The sequence below is a fragment of the Octopus sinensis genome, linkage group LG3 (genome assembly GCF_006345805.1).
Source record: "Octopus sinensis linkage group LG3, ASM634580v1, whole genome shotgun sequence".
Taxonomy (NCBI): domain Eukaryota; kingdom Metazoa; phylum Mollusca; class Cephalopoda; order Octopoda; family Octopodidae; genus Octopus; species Octopus sinensis.
In genome coordinates, this window is record NC_042999.1 from 100,596,121 (window position 1) to 100,613,938 (window position 17,818).

Below are 17,818 nucleotides of genomic sequence, written 5' to 3' on the forward strand. Positions count from 1 at the left end.
AATAGTAATTGTTTCATTGATAATACAAAATTCTAGATCAATTCATTAAGGACAAGTTATGAAACTCTCATCCAATTCAACAACTAACTTTTTCCTCAATTAGGCAATTGGAATGCTAGTATTAGCCAAAATACAAATTCTGATGGTGGATTGCACATCCATACATCCATATTGTCATCCAATTTTTTCTAATCTAATATATATTTTTGAAATGTCCTGTATAAAATCACTTATTACATGGTCTTAATAAGCTACAATTGAAAGCAAACATATAAATGAAATTTTGTAATATCTTAACTCCTCTGAGTAATGTGTTTAGAGGTGTGCATATAAACAGAAAAGTCTAAGAGAAAATATTTAAAATCCTCAAGTGATAGAATAAACAGTCATGAAAGTCAAACATTTTCATCTGACACAAGAATTTTACAGCTGTGTATATAGCTTTTCTAAAGCAACACTAATGAACTAAGGCTAATAGAATGTTTACTTCAATATTTTTCTTAGGTTGCATTACAAAACTTTAACTAACAAATAGTTTCTGAGGCCTCTACTGGTCACAGTTGACCATGTAACTGCACAGACCTGGGTAAGGTGTTTTTCCTTCCCTCTCCACAAAACAAATGTTGTCCAAGGGAAAGCCTGCAGCCTTAGGGCCAATACAGCTTCACACCAGTGTTGTTACAGACATTGCTGACAGAATACAAAGGGCCAGAACAGAGACCATCAGACATTACATCTTACATTCTAACAATTCCTCTAATTCACTTCCCTGGATTGGTAATTTTTTATCAACCCTGAAAGGATGAAAGGCAAAATTGACTTTTGCCATATTTGAACTCAAAGCATAGTAAGTCAGAACAAATGCTGTGGCGTACTCTATCCAATGCTTCAATGACTACTAGCTTGCTGCTTCAACAGGTAGGTTATAAGCAATGGAAAAATGTGTTGACTTGTAAATCATAATTTTTAGGTAAGTATAACATTCAAAAGTTGAAGTAAAATAAATTCTTAAAACTTACATGATCTGATAAACATTTATGGTACATTTCAACATAAAGCTTTACAATGTTATATTCTTCAGGAAAAATTGGAGGGAAAAGTGTCTGAAAAATGAAAAATATGAAGGTATTGATTTTTTAAATAATAAAACAACTGAAGTCCAAGAAGAGAATTTTCTTTAGCCAAGGATATAAATTAATTTTGCTTTTGTAAACTTTACCATCAACTAAGGGTGAAATTTCATAATGTCTTTTGTTGATTAAATGAGATAATTTACTGAACCTCTAAAACTTCACCACAAGAATGTAGATATTTTTGCAACAACTATCCAATATATCAAAATATTCCAGTTCTTTGCAACCATTAATAAACTTTGCAATACATTCTCATACAAGATATTATATTAGATTAATAACATTAATAATATATATATGAAATGAAAAAAAAAAACCCACAATAGTTCTGAATTACTAGTCATCTCTTTTCTTCACTTTCTTCACATGAAGGTAGCATGAATCCTTAAGTAGAATAATAATTTCAAGTATTTGGAATATGCCAAATCTGCTTCGGCCATAATTATCATATTTATACCTTTCTGTTATATAGAATGGAAAGCTATATTAATACAGTTTAATAAAGAAGCAAATCAGTCTTCTTATTGCACTACATCATCAATTTCCAACAACTGCATTGAATAAAAAAGTTGTTTTCTAATTTTTTTTTTTTTTTTAAATTTGTAAACCCTTTGAAATAAATATTGATTAAATAACATGAATTGCACTTCCGAATTAATTAAATGCTAAAGAGAAATCATTATTAGGATTATCACTAGTATATTGTTTTGAAGCTAAAATCTTTATTTCAAAGATTATTGAATGAAACTGTCATCTAACTTAGTAGCATGGGCCATTACTTAGCTTGGTTTCATAAATCTCCCGTTGGATAGGAAGCCACTTTATAACAGCTTATATTTCCAATTGACTTGATATCTATTCTTGACAGATAGGTAAACTGAGAACTGAGGTAATGTAGAATAAAGTATTTTCCCCATAAATACAACAAAAAACCTGCTAGGGATTTGAATTCATCATCCATTTGAACTCAAATCTACTTGACTATTTCACTTCTTATTAGATCACTGACAATCAACTAAAGTCTGTCTTGAAGTGGTGTATCAAGAGTAAGTGAGCCTAACAGAACACATATTTCTCTCCTTGTTATTGGCAAAGGCTAGATCTGTAGGCATGAGATATATATCTCTTGGAATTTGACTCAGTCACAGAATTAACTCACTTGGAGTTTACCATAACTCTACATTAAAAGTTTTGCTATTTCCTATTATTTTTGACAATACTTAGCATTTTGAGAAAAGGATTATCAAGAACAAAGAATATCTTTAATAATGAAGCACTATTGTATTGCTGAGGACAGGATCTCTTACTTTACAAGTACCATATTCTAAAGAATATAAAGACATCTGAGTTAATTGGGATGAATCAGAGAATAATATGTATAAAGAGCAAGTTAAATGAAACATTTTAACCAGGAATCAAAGCTACATAGCAAACTGCTTTCCATGAGCTTCTCCCTATCATATAACATTTGTATATTTAATTCTTCGGTTATAAGCTGTAAGAAAAATATTAAGTATGAGATACAAATAATGTCTTTTGTCTCTCTCTTCTTCTTGGGTGAAAATACTTTTTAGGTTACAGAATAATTACATAGCAGGCATGAAATAGAATATAATATACAACCTTAACAACTCTGAAATCTTCTATCATGAGTTTTCTGGTAATTTCCAAATGGCGTACGAGCCACATTTTATTATCTGAACGGTCTTCCAGCTGGTTGCATTCAATTCTGAAAATATAATTGCAACAATTAACAACCATAAAACTAATACATATTTGAAAAGGGTAAGATTTTATATGGGATTCTTGCAAGTGAATGTCTTTAAAAATAAAAATATGAAAGTATAAATTAAATAGCTAATATTTTTGATTGAAACAACAAAGAGAAATCGGTTCAGTAACAGAACTTGGATAATTATCTGTTGTTTTCCAAGTGATTGTGTTACCGATTACACTACTAGCAGGTGCTCTGTTTGTAGTACAATTACAAAGCTATAAGGTCCAAATCATCAAAATAATAATTCTGAAAACCAGTATCATCTTGACAAAAAGTATGTTACAGAAAATAAAAAATTTTTATCACACACTTTGACAACTGTAGGTTCTTTGAAATTCAGATGTGGAAATGTAAAGGAAATTGTGATATTGATTCCTTTCCCAAAGGTATTAACAACATCATTAAGATAAAATAGTTGACTAGCAGTTAAAGTAGGATCACAAATTCAGTTTGCTGAAAGTTTGCTCATGTGGAACTTATGTCAATTCCAATATAATCTTTTCTTTTCTCTATGTGCAGGGTTAATACTTTAAGAGAGGAGATAAGTCAACTGATTCAACATCAGTACATCACAGTTAAATATTTTCTATTTCAGACAGGTGAATAGGATGAAAAGCAAACTCTACTTTGGCGGGATTTGAACCTGAGATGAAGCTGAATATAAAACTGTTATACTCGCTACCTAGAGAACATCCATAATCATTTGAATACAGAAATATTACTAAAAATAAATAAAATATTGAGTCTCAACAATCTTAAAGATGTAATATCTCTAGAAAAAAGAAGCAATAAGGGAGCCTTTAAATGGTTGAACAACTTGCTAAATATAGCAGCCAAATCTCCCTCAAATCACACCGTAACATCTTAAGCAAAGAAGAATACATTGGGCAATGTAGTTCCTAGAACACTTCTGATTCCAGATCTGCTAGATCAGGGCTGACCTGGAGTTAAACAATAACAAGAAGAATTCTAAAGATACAGACCTGTCAGCAGTGGCCTCTCTTAAAACTTCAAATGCTTTTTTGCGCCATTGTTTAGGTCTACCAGGAGGCAGGAAACCAAATTGGTCATGCTTTTTCAAAGCAACTGTATCAATTCTGGAAATATAAGACATTAAAAACTTAACAAAAATAAAAAAAAAGTTATAACAATTCATCATTATCATCATCATTTAACATCCACCTTCCATCCTGACATGGGTTGCATTGTCTGGTGCAGGAGCCTGCACCAGACTTCTGTATCTGTTTTGACAGGGTTTTTACTGCTGGATGCCCTTCCAAACACCAACCACCCATAAGAGTGAATTAATTGAAGAAAATAATTTTAAAATTATAAAGTGTGTTTGAATAATGATATAATCAGAAATGAAATAACAAATTTTTACAAAAGAAAACAGCAAAATTGTTTCTTACATTAAGGTTTAGACTGTTAGAAAAGATAGAAAGATCTCTAATATCAATGCCTTCCACAAGCTCATTAGTAACACAAAACAATGACGGAGACAACACATTCACTCATCATATTAAAAATAACATCCAAAATTCCCCAAAATCCCAACTCAAGGGAAAAAACTGGATAAAGCAGTATTGGATACACTATATAAAAAAAAAAAAAAGAAAAAAGAAAATGATGGTGACAGCTGGAATGCCTTTGATTATAACAAGATTCCAAATAGACCCTTGTGAATCATTTTATCAAGAATTTCACCAAATGACAAAACATAAAAGTCCTACTCCTGAATCATTTAACATCATTGTGATACATTTGCCAAATTGTTTCTTGAGTTAATACAAGATTGCAGCATGAGTATTTCTTGCATATTGAAGAAAGAAAGTTTGAGTATCCAACAATGAAATGAAATCAAAACATTCTATCATTTCATAATCATCACCATTTAACATCCATTTTCCATATTGGCAACGGTTGGACAGTCTGACCAGAGCTGGCAAGCTGGAGAGCTAGACCAGGATTCAGTCTGATTTGACTTGGTTTCTATGGCTGGATGCCCTTCTTAATGCCAACCACTTTACAAAGTGTGTTGAGTGCTTTTTATGTAGCACTTTCACAGGTGCTTTTTCTGTGGTACCAGCATGAACGACTGCCTGACAATTCATGGGCTGTCCCTAAGCGTTTGATTGGTTGCCTTCACATTATAAGTTTGCTTAAAAAGAAAAGCTCAGAACAATTCTACAGTAACATTATAAAAAAAGTGAGAGTAACTATTAACATGATTTTAAAAAATCCATTTCCTAAATTACAGGTAATAATAAGAAATTATTGAAAAAGATTACCTTTCTTCTCGTTCAATGATACGAAGCACAGTGACAATGATAGTCGGCTCTTGCCTGACAGATATTAAGGCTCGTTGAAGTATAATCCACAATTGTTTGCCAAGTGCTTCAGAAAGTTTTTCAACTTCAGCAAAATAATGCTTTAAAGTCTAAAATAAAATGGAATGGTAAAAATTAAACAGTTGATACAGTAATTGAAGCAACTCTTAGAAATATTGGCATAATAAAGAAAAACACATGAGAAGCTACATCATGTTGCAAACAACTGATATCAGCAAATCAAAGTGAAAGGTAATATTCATATTAATTTTACAGAGAGAGAAAGAGAGAGATATTTCGTTTTTGGATTTGGTTTGCAAGATTCTTTATATGAGTTCGTGTGTTGAAGCATATTCTGTTGTGTCTGGGGAGAATCATTTTCTTTTTGTGCCTCATGACACAGCAAAATATGCTTCAATACACAAACTCAAAGAGGAAATGATTCTCCCCAGACATAACAAAGAGAGAGATGTTTAACACTTCAACTAATAGCATATTATCAACAATGCAACAGCATGCAAAATATTAACATTTTAAATTCAGAAACATTCTAACTGATTGAGTTCTTGTAAAAGATTGCTGTTAATAAACATAAGCTTAACTTTTATAAATTAACCAGTTCATATTTAGTCAAAACAAAGTTAGGCACAGGCATGACTATGTGGTAAGATGTTTGCTTGTCAACCACATGGTCTGGAGTTCAGTTCCATTGAGTGGGTAAGTATCTATAGCCTTGAGTTAACCAAAATCTTGTGAGTAGAGATTTGGTCAGTGGAAAGTGAGACAAGCTAATCGTGTGTATATGTATGTATGTATGTGTGTGTGTGTGTGTGTATACTCTTTTTCTCTTTTACTTGTTTCAGTCATTGACTGTGGCCATGCTGGAGCACCGCCTTCAGTTGAGCAAATTGACCCCAGGACTTATTCTATCAGTTTCTTTTGCAGAACCGCCAGGTTACGGGGACGTAAACAACCAAGCTATGTTGGTGGGGGACAAACACAGACACAGAAACACACACATATATATATGATGGGCTTCTTTTAGTTTCTGCCTACAAAATCCACTCACAAGGCTTTGGTCAGCCTGAGGCTATAGTAGAAGACATTTGCCCAAGGTGCCACGCAGTGGGACTGAACCCGGAACCATGTGGTTGGTAAGCAAGCTACTTACCACACAGCCACTCCTGCACCTATATATATGTATATATATATATATATATATATATATATAATATATATATATATATATAAACACACACACACATATTTATTTGTATATGTTTGTGTCTGTCCCCACTTCATTGCTTGACAACCAGTGTTGGTTTGTTTACAGTCCAGTAACTTAGCAGTTTGGCAAAAGAAACTGATAGAATAAGTGCCAGACTTAAAAAAAGAAAAAAAAACTAAAATGAAACTTTTAAAAATAGTTCATTTATCTCAAAATCATAATATTCCAAAAAATTTCTTACATTTTTGTCAGTGGGACTTTGTTGAGGCTGTCGGTGAAGTTCCAGAAGTAAATCATCTCGAGACATTTCCAGGTCCATTAAACTACAAAGTAAAAATAACATAATCAATAAACTTAATAATACTAAAAGTGATATGAGAATTATACAAGATACCACTACTACTACTACTTAATAATCATAATCCTTTCTACTATAGGCACAAGGCCTGAAATTTTGAGGAGGGGACTAATTGATTACATCAACCCCAGTGTTTCACTGGTACTTAATTTATCGACCCTGAAAGGATGAAAGGCAAAGTTGACCTCAGTGGAATTTGAACACAGAATGTAAAGACAGACGAAATGCTGCTAAGCATTTTGCTGGCATGCTAATGATTCTGCCAGTTTGCCATGTTAATAATAATAATAATCCTTTCTACGATAGGCACAAGGCCTGGAATTTGTGTGGAGGTGGGGATAGTTGATTACATCAACCCCAGTACTTGACTGGGACTTAATTTATCAAAGAAAGGCAAGTCGACCTCGGCTGAATTTGAACTCAGAACATAGCAGCAGATGAAATGCCACTAGGCATTTTGCCCAGCAGGCTAGTGATTCTGTCTGCTCACTGCCTTAATAATGATAATAATACACCAATTTTTCCATTAGTTGGTAATTATAATTATTATTATTATAAAGTAGTGGAAAATCAAACTTCACAGAGATATTAAGTTGTGTCTGTTTATGAACTGAGTTTAACTTTATCTTCTGGGGTTGAAAAAACAAGTACCACTCAAGCATGTCTGTTAATATGACCAACTACTTTTGTTTAGTCCTCTAAAATAAGTAGCCTTATGCTTATGTTAGAAATCATTCTTATATAATCTAAGAGGTGGTAGAAGGCTGGGCTCAATGCAGTGTGGTATTTCATTACAATCCTTTATATTCTGAGTTGGAGTTGACTTTATCTTTCACTCTTTTGAAGTCAATAAATAATGTATCAATCACATATTTGGGCTATTTCAACCAATTATAACCATCCCCTTAAGTTAGAAATAGGTTAATATTATTACTATTATCACTGTTATGATGATGATGATGATAATAAAAATGTATCATCATCATCACCACCATCATCATCTCTGATGCACAGTCAAAAACAGAGTATTTTGGTTCACTTGCACCACATAGTTGGCAATAACAGAGTTTTGTTTTTTATTGCCAACATATGATAAAATCATGCAAACTATATATATAAATCAACAAGAGAGACTCCATATGGTCACTTGATCTGCTAAATCAAGTGACTACAAAAACAGATAAGAATCCTTCAAATCACATGCAACCATCTTAACCATTTTGATACCAACCCACCTGAAACCGCCTCTGGCTCTGTAATACAAATGTCTTGTTTTTAAAAGTTCTGAATTAAAATATTCCACCAAACCTTAGTCACTATGTTCCTAACACTAGCTTGATAACTAAATTATTTTACTAAATTCTTTGTTATATTTAAAATTGATAGAAATAAACAAAGATCATCTAAACAGAAATATGGTAACAAAAGGGTTAAAAAAAGAAAGACATGTTATAATGTAATCTTGGCTGTTGCAAAACTTATATCATAGGTCAGATTCTTCAAGGCTGATCAAGGGCTACAAATAATTAAACCTAATAATTGTAATATCAGCAGAAATAATTGACGATATTCACATATAAATATATAATTTAGGAAACAAATCTGAACTACACAAAAGTTTGTTTTTTATAAATAAGGAAATAAAAAAAGAGTTTAATTAGAAGCTGAAATGTTCTTTGAGAACTTAATACACAACAACTTCACTTCATAAAACACTGCACCTCACTGAGAATTTTCCCTAAGAATATTTACAGAACGGTCAATATCGACTTACAACCTCACAAACTAGATGCAGTGGAATCGTGTCAGTAACCAAGTCATATTAGGTGTGATGAAAATTTTGACACCAAATAATAAATGTTTAAGTGAAGTGAACAGTTTTTGTGTGTTTCTGAATGGTTAATATATGCCTTCCATGCTGTAATCATTTTAGTTTCAACACATGGTCTCAGATAGGATTACCTGTCAAGTACGTCTCTAAAACTTCAACAAACTGTCTTAAGTATATCTTTGGTCTCTTGATTTAACTAGAGAACAATCAATCAATTAACACAATACAACATGGGTACCATCTTAAAATGTGAAAAATAAATTTTGCCACATACTATTTGTGTGCTTGAAGTAGCTTGCTTTCATTTATTAATTCTTGTGTTTTTCTTACAGTTTCTGGAACTTGAAATATGTGTTTCAAATTTTCAACTGCAGCATCCAGCTACAAATTAAATACATATCATTAGTGAGTGTATAATATGATAAATTATAGGTCTACAAATGATTATTTATTTGTGTATAATACAATTTAATGATATACTATACAAGATGAGAATTTATTTGTGCACAGTTTATTGCAGTATAAGATGATTTATATAATTTAGTTGAATTAAATATGATTATTTCTTTTTCACAGCGCAAATTATACCAACCCTGATCAATTGTTGACTCTTTGTGCAAATTATACTATATGTTACATTATATTATTTTACATATATATATTGTTGTTCATTTGCTTAATAACTGTTTTTTCCATGACAGCCTGGTTTAGACAAGGTGTTATTTGATGCAGGATTTTACAGCTGGAAGCTTTCCTTTTATCTGCCTTCACTTGTTTTCAGATGAGAGATTTTTATATTCTACAAGTCTTTGAAAGCACAGTGACCAGACAGACTGTCATCAAGGAATGACAGCATGAGTACCATTTTCATCAAATGGTGACAAGCAATATATCAACATACATGCACATTCACATGCATAAATATAATGTACACTATATGCTTAATAAGTTTCATCATCATCATCGTTGTCATTTAACGTCCACTTTCCATGCTGGCATGGGTTGGATGGTTTGATTGAGGACTGGTGAGCCAGAAGGCTGCACCAGGCTCAATCTGATCTGGCAAAGTTTCTGCAGATGGATGCCCTTCCTAATGCCAACCACTCTGAGAGTATAGTGGGTGCTTTTACGTGCCACTGGCATGAGGGCCAGTCAGGCAGTTCTGGCAATGACCATGCTCAAAAGGTGAACCAAACTCTTTCCAAGGTATTGGTTAGACTGGGGACAATAGAAGACACCAACCCAAATGCTGCACAATGTAGAGAGTGTATATAAGACAGACATAAATTACTAACATAAAAACTCTTGCACAATCACTCAAATCTTGATTTAACAATTAAATTTCCTTTATCAAACCTGAAAATACTTGAAAATATTTCTAACAGAAAAGACTATATATGGCTGCTTAATCTGGTAGAAATCTCACCCAAATTTCCCTCAATAACATTGATATTGTAGTCCCACGTATGACATATTTAAGTGAAGGCTGAGACAGTCACGATTGGAATACTTTTGATCATAGGTTTGACCTACCGGGAGACTAAACAACAATAATCAATCAATCAATAAAGTTTGAAACAGATCAACTCACAGAACATCCTATCCCTGACCAGTCTCTAACAATTGTATGAGATGGAAATTAAACATAAGGAGAGGGGTGAAAGAGAGAGAGAGAAAAATGAAAGTGTGAGACTTCATAGCTAAGATATACAAACCTGGCAGAAGTTAGCGTTTTCTTCTTTCACTTTGCTCAAACTTTCATGTAAGGAAGCAATGGACTTGTAAGATTCATCAATGGCATCCATGCTGGTATAAAAGAAGATAAAGAATTTAGCTTTTTATTTCAGTATCTTGTTAACAGTATTACAACTCATCAACTCTCCAGCTGCAATAGAAAAGCAATTCATCATTACTGTTTTACAACCACTGATTCTATATACAAATTGACATTTGCATTTTTGGATGGACCCAGTTCTTCTCATAGATGGATATCCAAAATTATACAGATTGATAACATCATCATCATCATCATTTAACATCCATGTTCCAGGTTGGCATCGGTTAGACAGTTTGACAAGATCCAATGAGCCCTAAGGCTGCATCATGCTCCAGTGTCTGCTTTGGAATGGTTTCTCTAGATGGGTGCCCTTCCTAATGTCAGCCCCTTTACAGTGCGTAATGGATGCAGTGTTTATGCCACCAATACTAAATGAGTTCACCATGCAGCTTGCAAATCTACATAACCAAAGGAAGTAGGGAGACACATCTCTATGCAAGGTGGAGGTTAAGGTACAATAGAATGGGTTGAAGTAAAATAGGTTCTTGTTGTAGAGGAGCTACATGGCTACTCATATTTAGGGGAAAATGAGAATGAACCAGTGGTATCTCTAAAGAGTTAAATAGTAGTGATAGTATCCTTTGTCCAGAATTCTAAAACTTTCACAGATTGAATGTTTTCTGTGTGAGAGAAGTACCACATACAAAATTCCAAAAAATGCTGAAAAGATTTCCAAGCAATGTACAGCTATTGTTAGTCAGGTGTTGAGTTTGTCAGCTGTTGGGAGTGATCTCATCAGCCAAGGCATCTATCCATTGTCAGTGATTACCTTTTCAACACTTTCATTTGTGAATCACTTATGATGTATTCTGGACTCAATTGGTTCAAAGAATGTCTGAAAGGTCTTTAGATAATCTATCAGTAATAGTGAACAGAAAGAGAGGAGGTATTTGTTTATCAATACCACATAAAAATTTGACAGTGGTGAAAGCATGAAGCATCTGACTGAGAAGTCTGGCACTAGAGCAATCACTATATACAGCTTTAAATATCAGAACAATAAACTATTGAAGTTCTATGCTGAAAATGATGACCTGAAGTTATTATAAAACAGAAACAAAACATAGCATAGAGCAAAAAATGAAAAGCTGGATCATGTGTTAGTTGAGTAGACATGTCTACTCTAGAGTGAACATATGTCATACAACTGACTGATGATCATGAAACAGGTAAAACTCTATGATGAAGTGAATACTGAAAGCAAATGCAAACATTCACAAGGCTGAGAAGAAAAATTTTTTAACAAGTTATGACATAAGATATTCTAAGAGTGGTAGTGATATGGTACCTGGTGATCACAAAAAAGCTGAGAAATTCAGTGATGTTTACAAAGATCACGACTAATAAAAATAGCAGAACATATACAGAGGCAAAATCATTTGCATGCTGGATAAAATGCTTAGAGGTATTTCATCAGTCTTTACATTCTGAGTTCAAATTCCACCATGGTTGTCTTTTCTTTTCATCTTTTCGGGGTCAATAAAATAGTATACTTTTGCTGAGATGTACAGGCATTCATAAGGATAAACTTGCAATGGTAAGGAAGAGCCTGCATCTTCACTGTTTTAAACGTATGAATACATTACAAAACATTTTTGCACTAACAAAGGGGTAACCATCACTAGGGACAGATTTATCTCTTTTGTCTATTTCTAGTAGTCAAAGGAAAAATTATTACATCGAAACACAATATTGCATGCAAAGTCAGGAGATGGACTGTTGACATTTTGGTCTGTTGGCTGAAACAGTAGAGGAAATAGAATATGAATAATTTATCTTCCAATCAGTTGTGGTTCCAGAAGTCACAAAACAGACTTTGCAGATTTATACTGTTGTAAAATGTTATTGGAAAAGGTTTAGAAATGTTGGAATTGTTTTAGGCAGCTCACCTTTGCTTTATCTCATAGACATCTTGCAGTGCACTCTGTAGCTGATTTAAGCCAGTCCTTACTCCATCAAGTTGTGACTGTACAGCTGTTTTCAGCATTGCTTCTACTGAAGCCTAAATAAAAACAAAGAATAATTTAAACTTAGTGTAATAGATGCAATAGATCATCATCATTGCTATTATCATTATTAATATTATTTACAGGTTAACAATTGTTTTCCAATATTTGCATGGGTGAGGAGATGTTTATTTGCTACAATAATGGAACAATCAGTGTTAGGTGCCTTGCTCAAAGATAATATAATGAGTTGTGAGATCTGAACTTATGATATTGTGCTGAGTACTCTCACATCTTAGCCTCAAAGACATTTTATACAAATTTTTAACGATAAAAATTTCAATTTTACTTTGATCTTCTGTTTTTTTTTCATTAGATTCAATTGTTAAGTCATTTGTAGTCTATGTTAGACAACTTCACAAGAGTTTCTCATAGCTATTGATAATGAGGCAGACTGAGTGATTGAGAATGAAATATTTCTGCTCAGAAGACAACATTGACCAGCTTCAGCTGTACTGGAGCTAGAATATATACCATTGCAATAGAATAAGAACAATTGCAACTCATTATAGTTTTGGTCACTGATTATATCTATTCACAGCCACATGCAATAAAGCACTCACAGTCAAGGGATGAACTGTCATTATTTTGCTCAGCTGGAACTCTGAATGTAAAATAAGTCAGTTTACTTGAAAAACAAGAAAAATTATAGATACCTTTTTGCGTGCAACACGTCTCTTATATTGATCAACTTTTTCCAGCTGGTCAGGCCTCTAAAACATAAGATAGACAATAAAATAATATAAATAGATTAAGTAATGTTCAAATAAGAAGTTTCCCTACATCTTTAATTTTAAACACATAATCATCAACATTATCATCACATTGCAGGGTGTTGTGGCGAGAGTCATTGATACCACTGGGGGATTGGAAGAATGGACTAGCCCAACTCTTATTAATAGTGGTTGGTAGTAGTCAGTGAATATTTGGTAGTCTCGCCAAGTACTTCATGTGAACACATTGATTTAACCTCTGCTGCATAATTTATCTATACCAACCTATGGAAGGATATAAAACAAGGTCAAGACAAACTTTCTACAGTTGGATGCCCTTTCTGTCACCAACTCTTGTTTCCAAGCAAAGAAATACATCCCTCTAGCCCTTTGAACATGACCAGAACAATGGCTAGGTAGGTTTTCAGGGAAGATTGCAAATGACAGACATCACTTGTATCATCATCATCATCGTTTAGCGTCCGCTTTCCATGCTAGCATGGGTTGGACGGTTCAACTGGGGTCTGTGAAGCCAGAAGGCTTCATCAGGCCCAGTCAGATCTGGCAGTGTTTCTACGGCTGGATGCCCTTCCTAACGCCAACCACTCCGTAAGTGTAGTGGGTGCTTTTTACGTGCCACCCGCACAGGTGCCAGACAGAGCTGGCAAACGGCCACGAACGGATGGTGCTTTTTATGTGCCACCGGCACAGGGGCCAGGCGAGGCTGGCAACGGACACGAACGGATGGTGCTTTTTACGTGCCACCGGCACGAGGCCAGTCGGAGCGGCGCTGGCAACGGTCGCGAACGGATGGTTCTCTTACATGCCACCGGCACTGGTAACACATCTGCAATTTCCATTGATCGATTTCGATGGGTGACATTCATTGACAACTATTGCACAATGTCAAGATGAGGAGACACCAACATGTGTGCATGTATGTGCACACACACATGCATGTGCACATGCGAATGTATGTATGCATGATGGAATTAAGAAAGGCATCCAACTGTAGAACTATACTAAAACAGGCAATGGAACCTAGAGTGGCTCCTAGCTTTGCCAGCTTCTGTCAAACTGTTTGCCCTATGCTAACATGGACAATAGACATTGAATGATAATGATGATGGGCTCTTTTCAGTTTATGTCAACTAGATCCACTTACAAGGGTTTGATTGGCCTGACACCTTTGTAGCAAACACTTGCCCAAAGTGCCATACAGTGGGACAGAACCCAGAGTCATCTCAGTGGGAGGGTTTCCATTGGTCAGGTTTGATCATGAATCAGAATCTCTATGAGCTGATGTGAGCAAGGATTTTTTGTAAGACAGACAGTTGCCCATTTATACAAATCTCCTCTCTCCAAGCTACAAGTGCTGTCCAAAGGAAAGACTACTGGTCCAGGGTTGATAGAGCCTAGCACCAGTGTCATCACAAACATGGCTGTTAGAATGCAAAAGGGTATCTCGTTCAACACTGTAACATCATTATCATAATTTAACATCTGTTTTCCTAGCTAGCACAGGCCGGATGGTTTGACAGGAACTGGCAAGCCAGAGAGCTGCACCAGACTCCAGTTGTCTGTTTTGGCATGATTTCCTAACAATCATTTACACATTGCAATGCTTCAAATAAATCACAATACTCTTAAACTATGTTTGATTTTTCTTTTCTTAGAAGAAAATCTGGATTTTGCCTCAAAACATTCACTTCACTTGAAAACTTCAAAACTGCATGAATTTTACACAGGCTCATGAACTGTGGGTACAAGCACACCCACTAAAATGTTTGGGTGGGGCAATGAAAATGCTTTGAACATCCTGGGTTGGATGTGGGTTTGCACCCATTAAACAAATTTTGTTCCTGCACTTATGGAATTTTGTAATCATCAACATTATCATCATCATCACCACCATCATTGTCATCAACATTTAATGTCCATTTTCCATGCTGATATGAGTTGGATGGTTTGACAGGATTTGGCAAGTTACAGGGTTGTGTTGAATTCTAATGTCAGCTTTGGCATAATTTCTATGGTTAGATGCCCTTCCCAATGACAACCACGTTATACATTTTACAATGTGAATATATATTACAACTAAACAAAAAAAATAAGAAGAAGAAATGTGCAAAGTAGATGTTTCAAAATAGGTAATTTTGTTAAATAAATTATATAGAAAATATTTTTTTTTATAAAAAAATTGATTAAAAAAGCACACAATTAATTACCTGGAAACGACTGGATACATGCTTTGCTGCATTATCAATAGCTTCAGCTTCTAACCTTCCAAGATCCAGCGGAGCTGGTGGTGTTGAGTTACTTTCTCTCATTGAGGAAATTTCAAAATTTACTGCAAAAAATGAATAAACAACAAAATATTAATAAAATTTAATCACAAATTTTAAATAGAAGACAATCTTGTCTTATCGCTGACGTTTGTTCAAGAGTTTGTAGACATTTAAATTTTATATGCATATTTGAAAGCATGGCAGTGAAAATAAGAATAGGCTAGACAAAGTTCGGTGAGCTCCTACCTCTGTTGGCAACAAAGGGCCTCTCCCACAGACTAAAAGGCAGACAGCATAATGCCTGTGTGCGAACAGTTATGCTACACAGCAGTGAAACATGGGCTGTAGCCATCAAAGACATGTGGAAGCTTGAAAGAAATGAAGCTAGCATACTTCATTGAATGTGCAATGTCAGTGTACATGTATGATAGAGTATACGTATCTTGAGAGAAAAGTTGGGTATAAGAGGCATTAGATGTGGTATGCAAGAGAGACAACCTGCGCTGGTATGGTCATGTGATGTGTATGGACGAGGACAGCTGTGTAAAGAAGGGCTGATCTCTAACTGTGGAGGAGGTAAACCCAGAAAGACATCGGACAAGGTGGTGATTATCTTTGAGCGTTGGGCCCCATGAAGGCAATGACTAGTGACCGAGAATTTTGGCAATATGCCGTGCTTGAGACGACCCATCAAGCCAGTGTCATGTAACTGACACCCATGTTGGTGGCATATAAAAGCACTTTTTGAGCATTGGGCCTCACAGAGGCAATGTGACTGACGGTAGTGTCACATAACTAGCACCCATGCCAGTGGAATATAAAGAGCACCTTTCAAGCATTGGGCTTCACAGAGGCAATATCATCAATACCAGTGTTGCATAACAAGCACCTTTCATGCATTGGGCCTCACAGAGGCAATGTGGCCAATGCAGGTGTTGTGTAACTAGCACTTGTTCTGGGGGCACATAAAAAGCATCTTTCCAGGATTGGGCTTCATGGAATAAATGACAAATGACCAAAACCTTTGGCAATATGCTGTATTTGAGTAGAAGACCCATCAAGCCCAATGAAATTGCAATTGTGACAGATACGAGTGTTATGCAACTGGCACATAAAAGCACCCATTACACTCTTTAAGTGGTTGGCATGAGGAAGGGCATCCAGCCATAGAAACCTTGTCAAATCAGACTGGAGTCTGTGCAGTTCCTCAGCTTGCCAGCCCTGGTCAAACCGTCCAACCCATGCCAGCATGGACAAAGGACATTAAATGATGATGATGACATACATACATATACATATATTGGCATTACCTTGAATATGCTAGGCCATACTATCCCTGAAGGTCTCTCCTGGCAATAGTACAACCTTAACAAAGCTAGCATTCTTCAAGGCTCAGGTAAGACAAACAACAGAATACTGCTCTCAAGGGTCGGACGGTGCTGCTACTACAGCTAAACTGAGATAACCTAACCTGCATCCAGAGAAAGGTTACTCACTGAAACGCCCACCCTCCTTCCTACAGTTGTTTGTTTCTATAACCTGCCTTTTTTTTTTAACGCTACTATAATGGTCTCTGTTAACCAGAGCTAGGTCGTCTCGTACCGCTTCTGCTCAGGCATTCCCGGCTCACTCGTCTCTTTTCCTTTCGTCTATGTTGTGTCTATCCTTAACGACAGGTACGGTGCAAACCACAACTCCCGATGGTTTCTCCCTAAAAGTTTTGACCCACGAGAAATCTCTCCCTGTGAATTTCGACTGGCAACAGTTTAAGCAGAACATTAATACCATCAATCATACTGATAAAGGAGGACTTGCGACGGTCATGAACAGTGGATGCGAAACCATTGGTCACTATATGACCAGACATATACTTAACACATACACACACACAAACTTGGGTTTTGTCAACTGAATCTGGAATTACTATTTTAATTGAAAGACTGTTTTCTTTTTTCAAGAAGAAAATTCAGAGTTCCACAAAGTATCTTTAAAACGTGATATTGATTACAAAAGCATTTGACAAGTGTTTGTTATTTCATCGTATCTGTACTACAAGTAAAAAAATATACGTAAATATATATCGTCAGTGGTTACAGAAATTACAATAATTCATGAATTATAATATAATAATAAATGTTTGTTGTACTTACGATCGCAAGAGTATAAAACAATTTATCATATCACGTAAATAAACAGTTTAATATATAAATGTCGAGAAAAATCATTAAGTATCAAATTAAACGATTTCCTGTCTCAAGGGAGGTAATTCTCATCTTCAAATATTTTGCAACTCACAAACTAAAGATTTTCATTTTTA

The 17,818-nt window shown here is 35.0% G+C and overlaps 1 protein-coding gene across 1 annotated transcript in view; it reads right to left on the reverse strand.

The window, feature by feature from the left end:
* The window catches only part of LOC115209336 (exocyst complex component 3), a 41,497-nt gene extending 23,693 nt beyond the window's left edge, over positions 1–17,804 (reverse strand). Inside the window, exons 1-11 of the mRNA XM_029777698.2 lie at positions 17,652–17,804; positions 15,442–15,563; positions 13,157–13,213; positions 12,384–12,496; positions 10,373–10,463; positions 8,932–9,038; positions 6,710–6,791; positions 5,202–5,350; positions 3,894–4,007; positions 2,757–2,862; positions 1,020–1,103 (exon numbers count right to left, since the gene is read on the reverse strand). Of these exons, the coding sequence (XP_029633558.1) occupies positions 1,020–1,103; positions 2,757–2,862; positions 3,894–4,007; positions 5,202–5,350; positions 6,710–6,791; positions 8,932–9,038; positions 10,373–10,463; positions 12,384–12,496; positions 13,157–13,213; positions 15,442–15,543 (1,005 nt within the window). The 5' untranslated portion in view covers positions 15,544–15,563; positions 17,652–17,804. The remainder of the gene's footprint in view (positions 1–1,019; positions 1,104–2,756; positions 2,863–3,893; positions 4,008–5,201; positions 5,351–6,709; positions 6,792–8,931; positions 9,039–10,372; positions 10,464–12,383; positions 12,497–13,156; positions 13,214–15,441; positions 15,564–17,651) is intronic.
* Between the last annotated feature and the right edge of the window lie 14 nt (positions 17,805–17,818).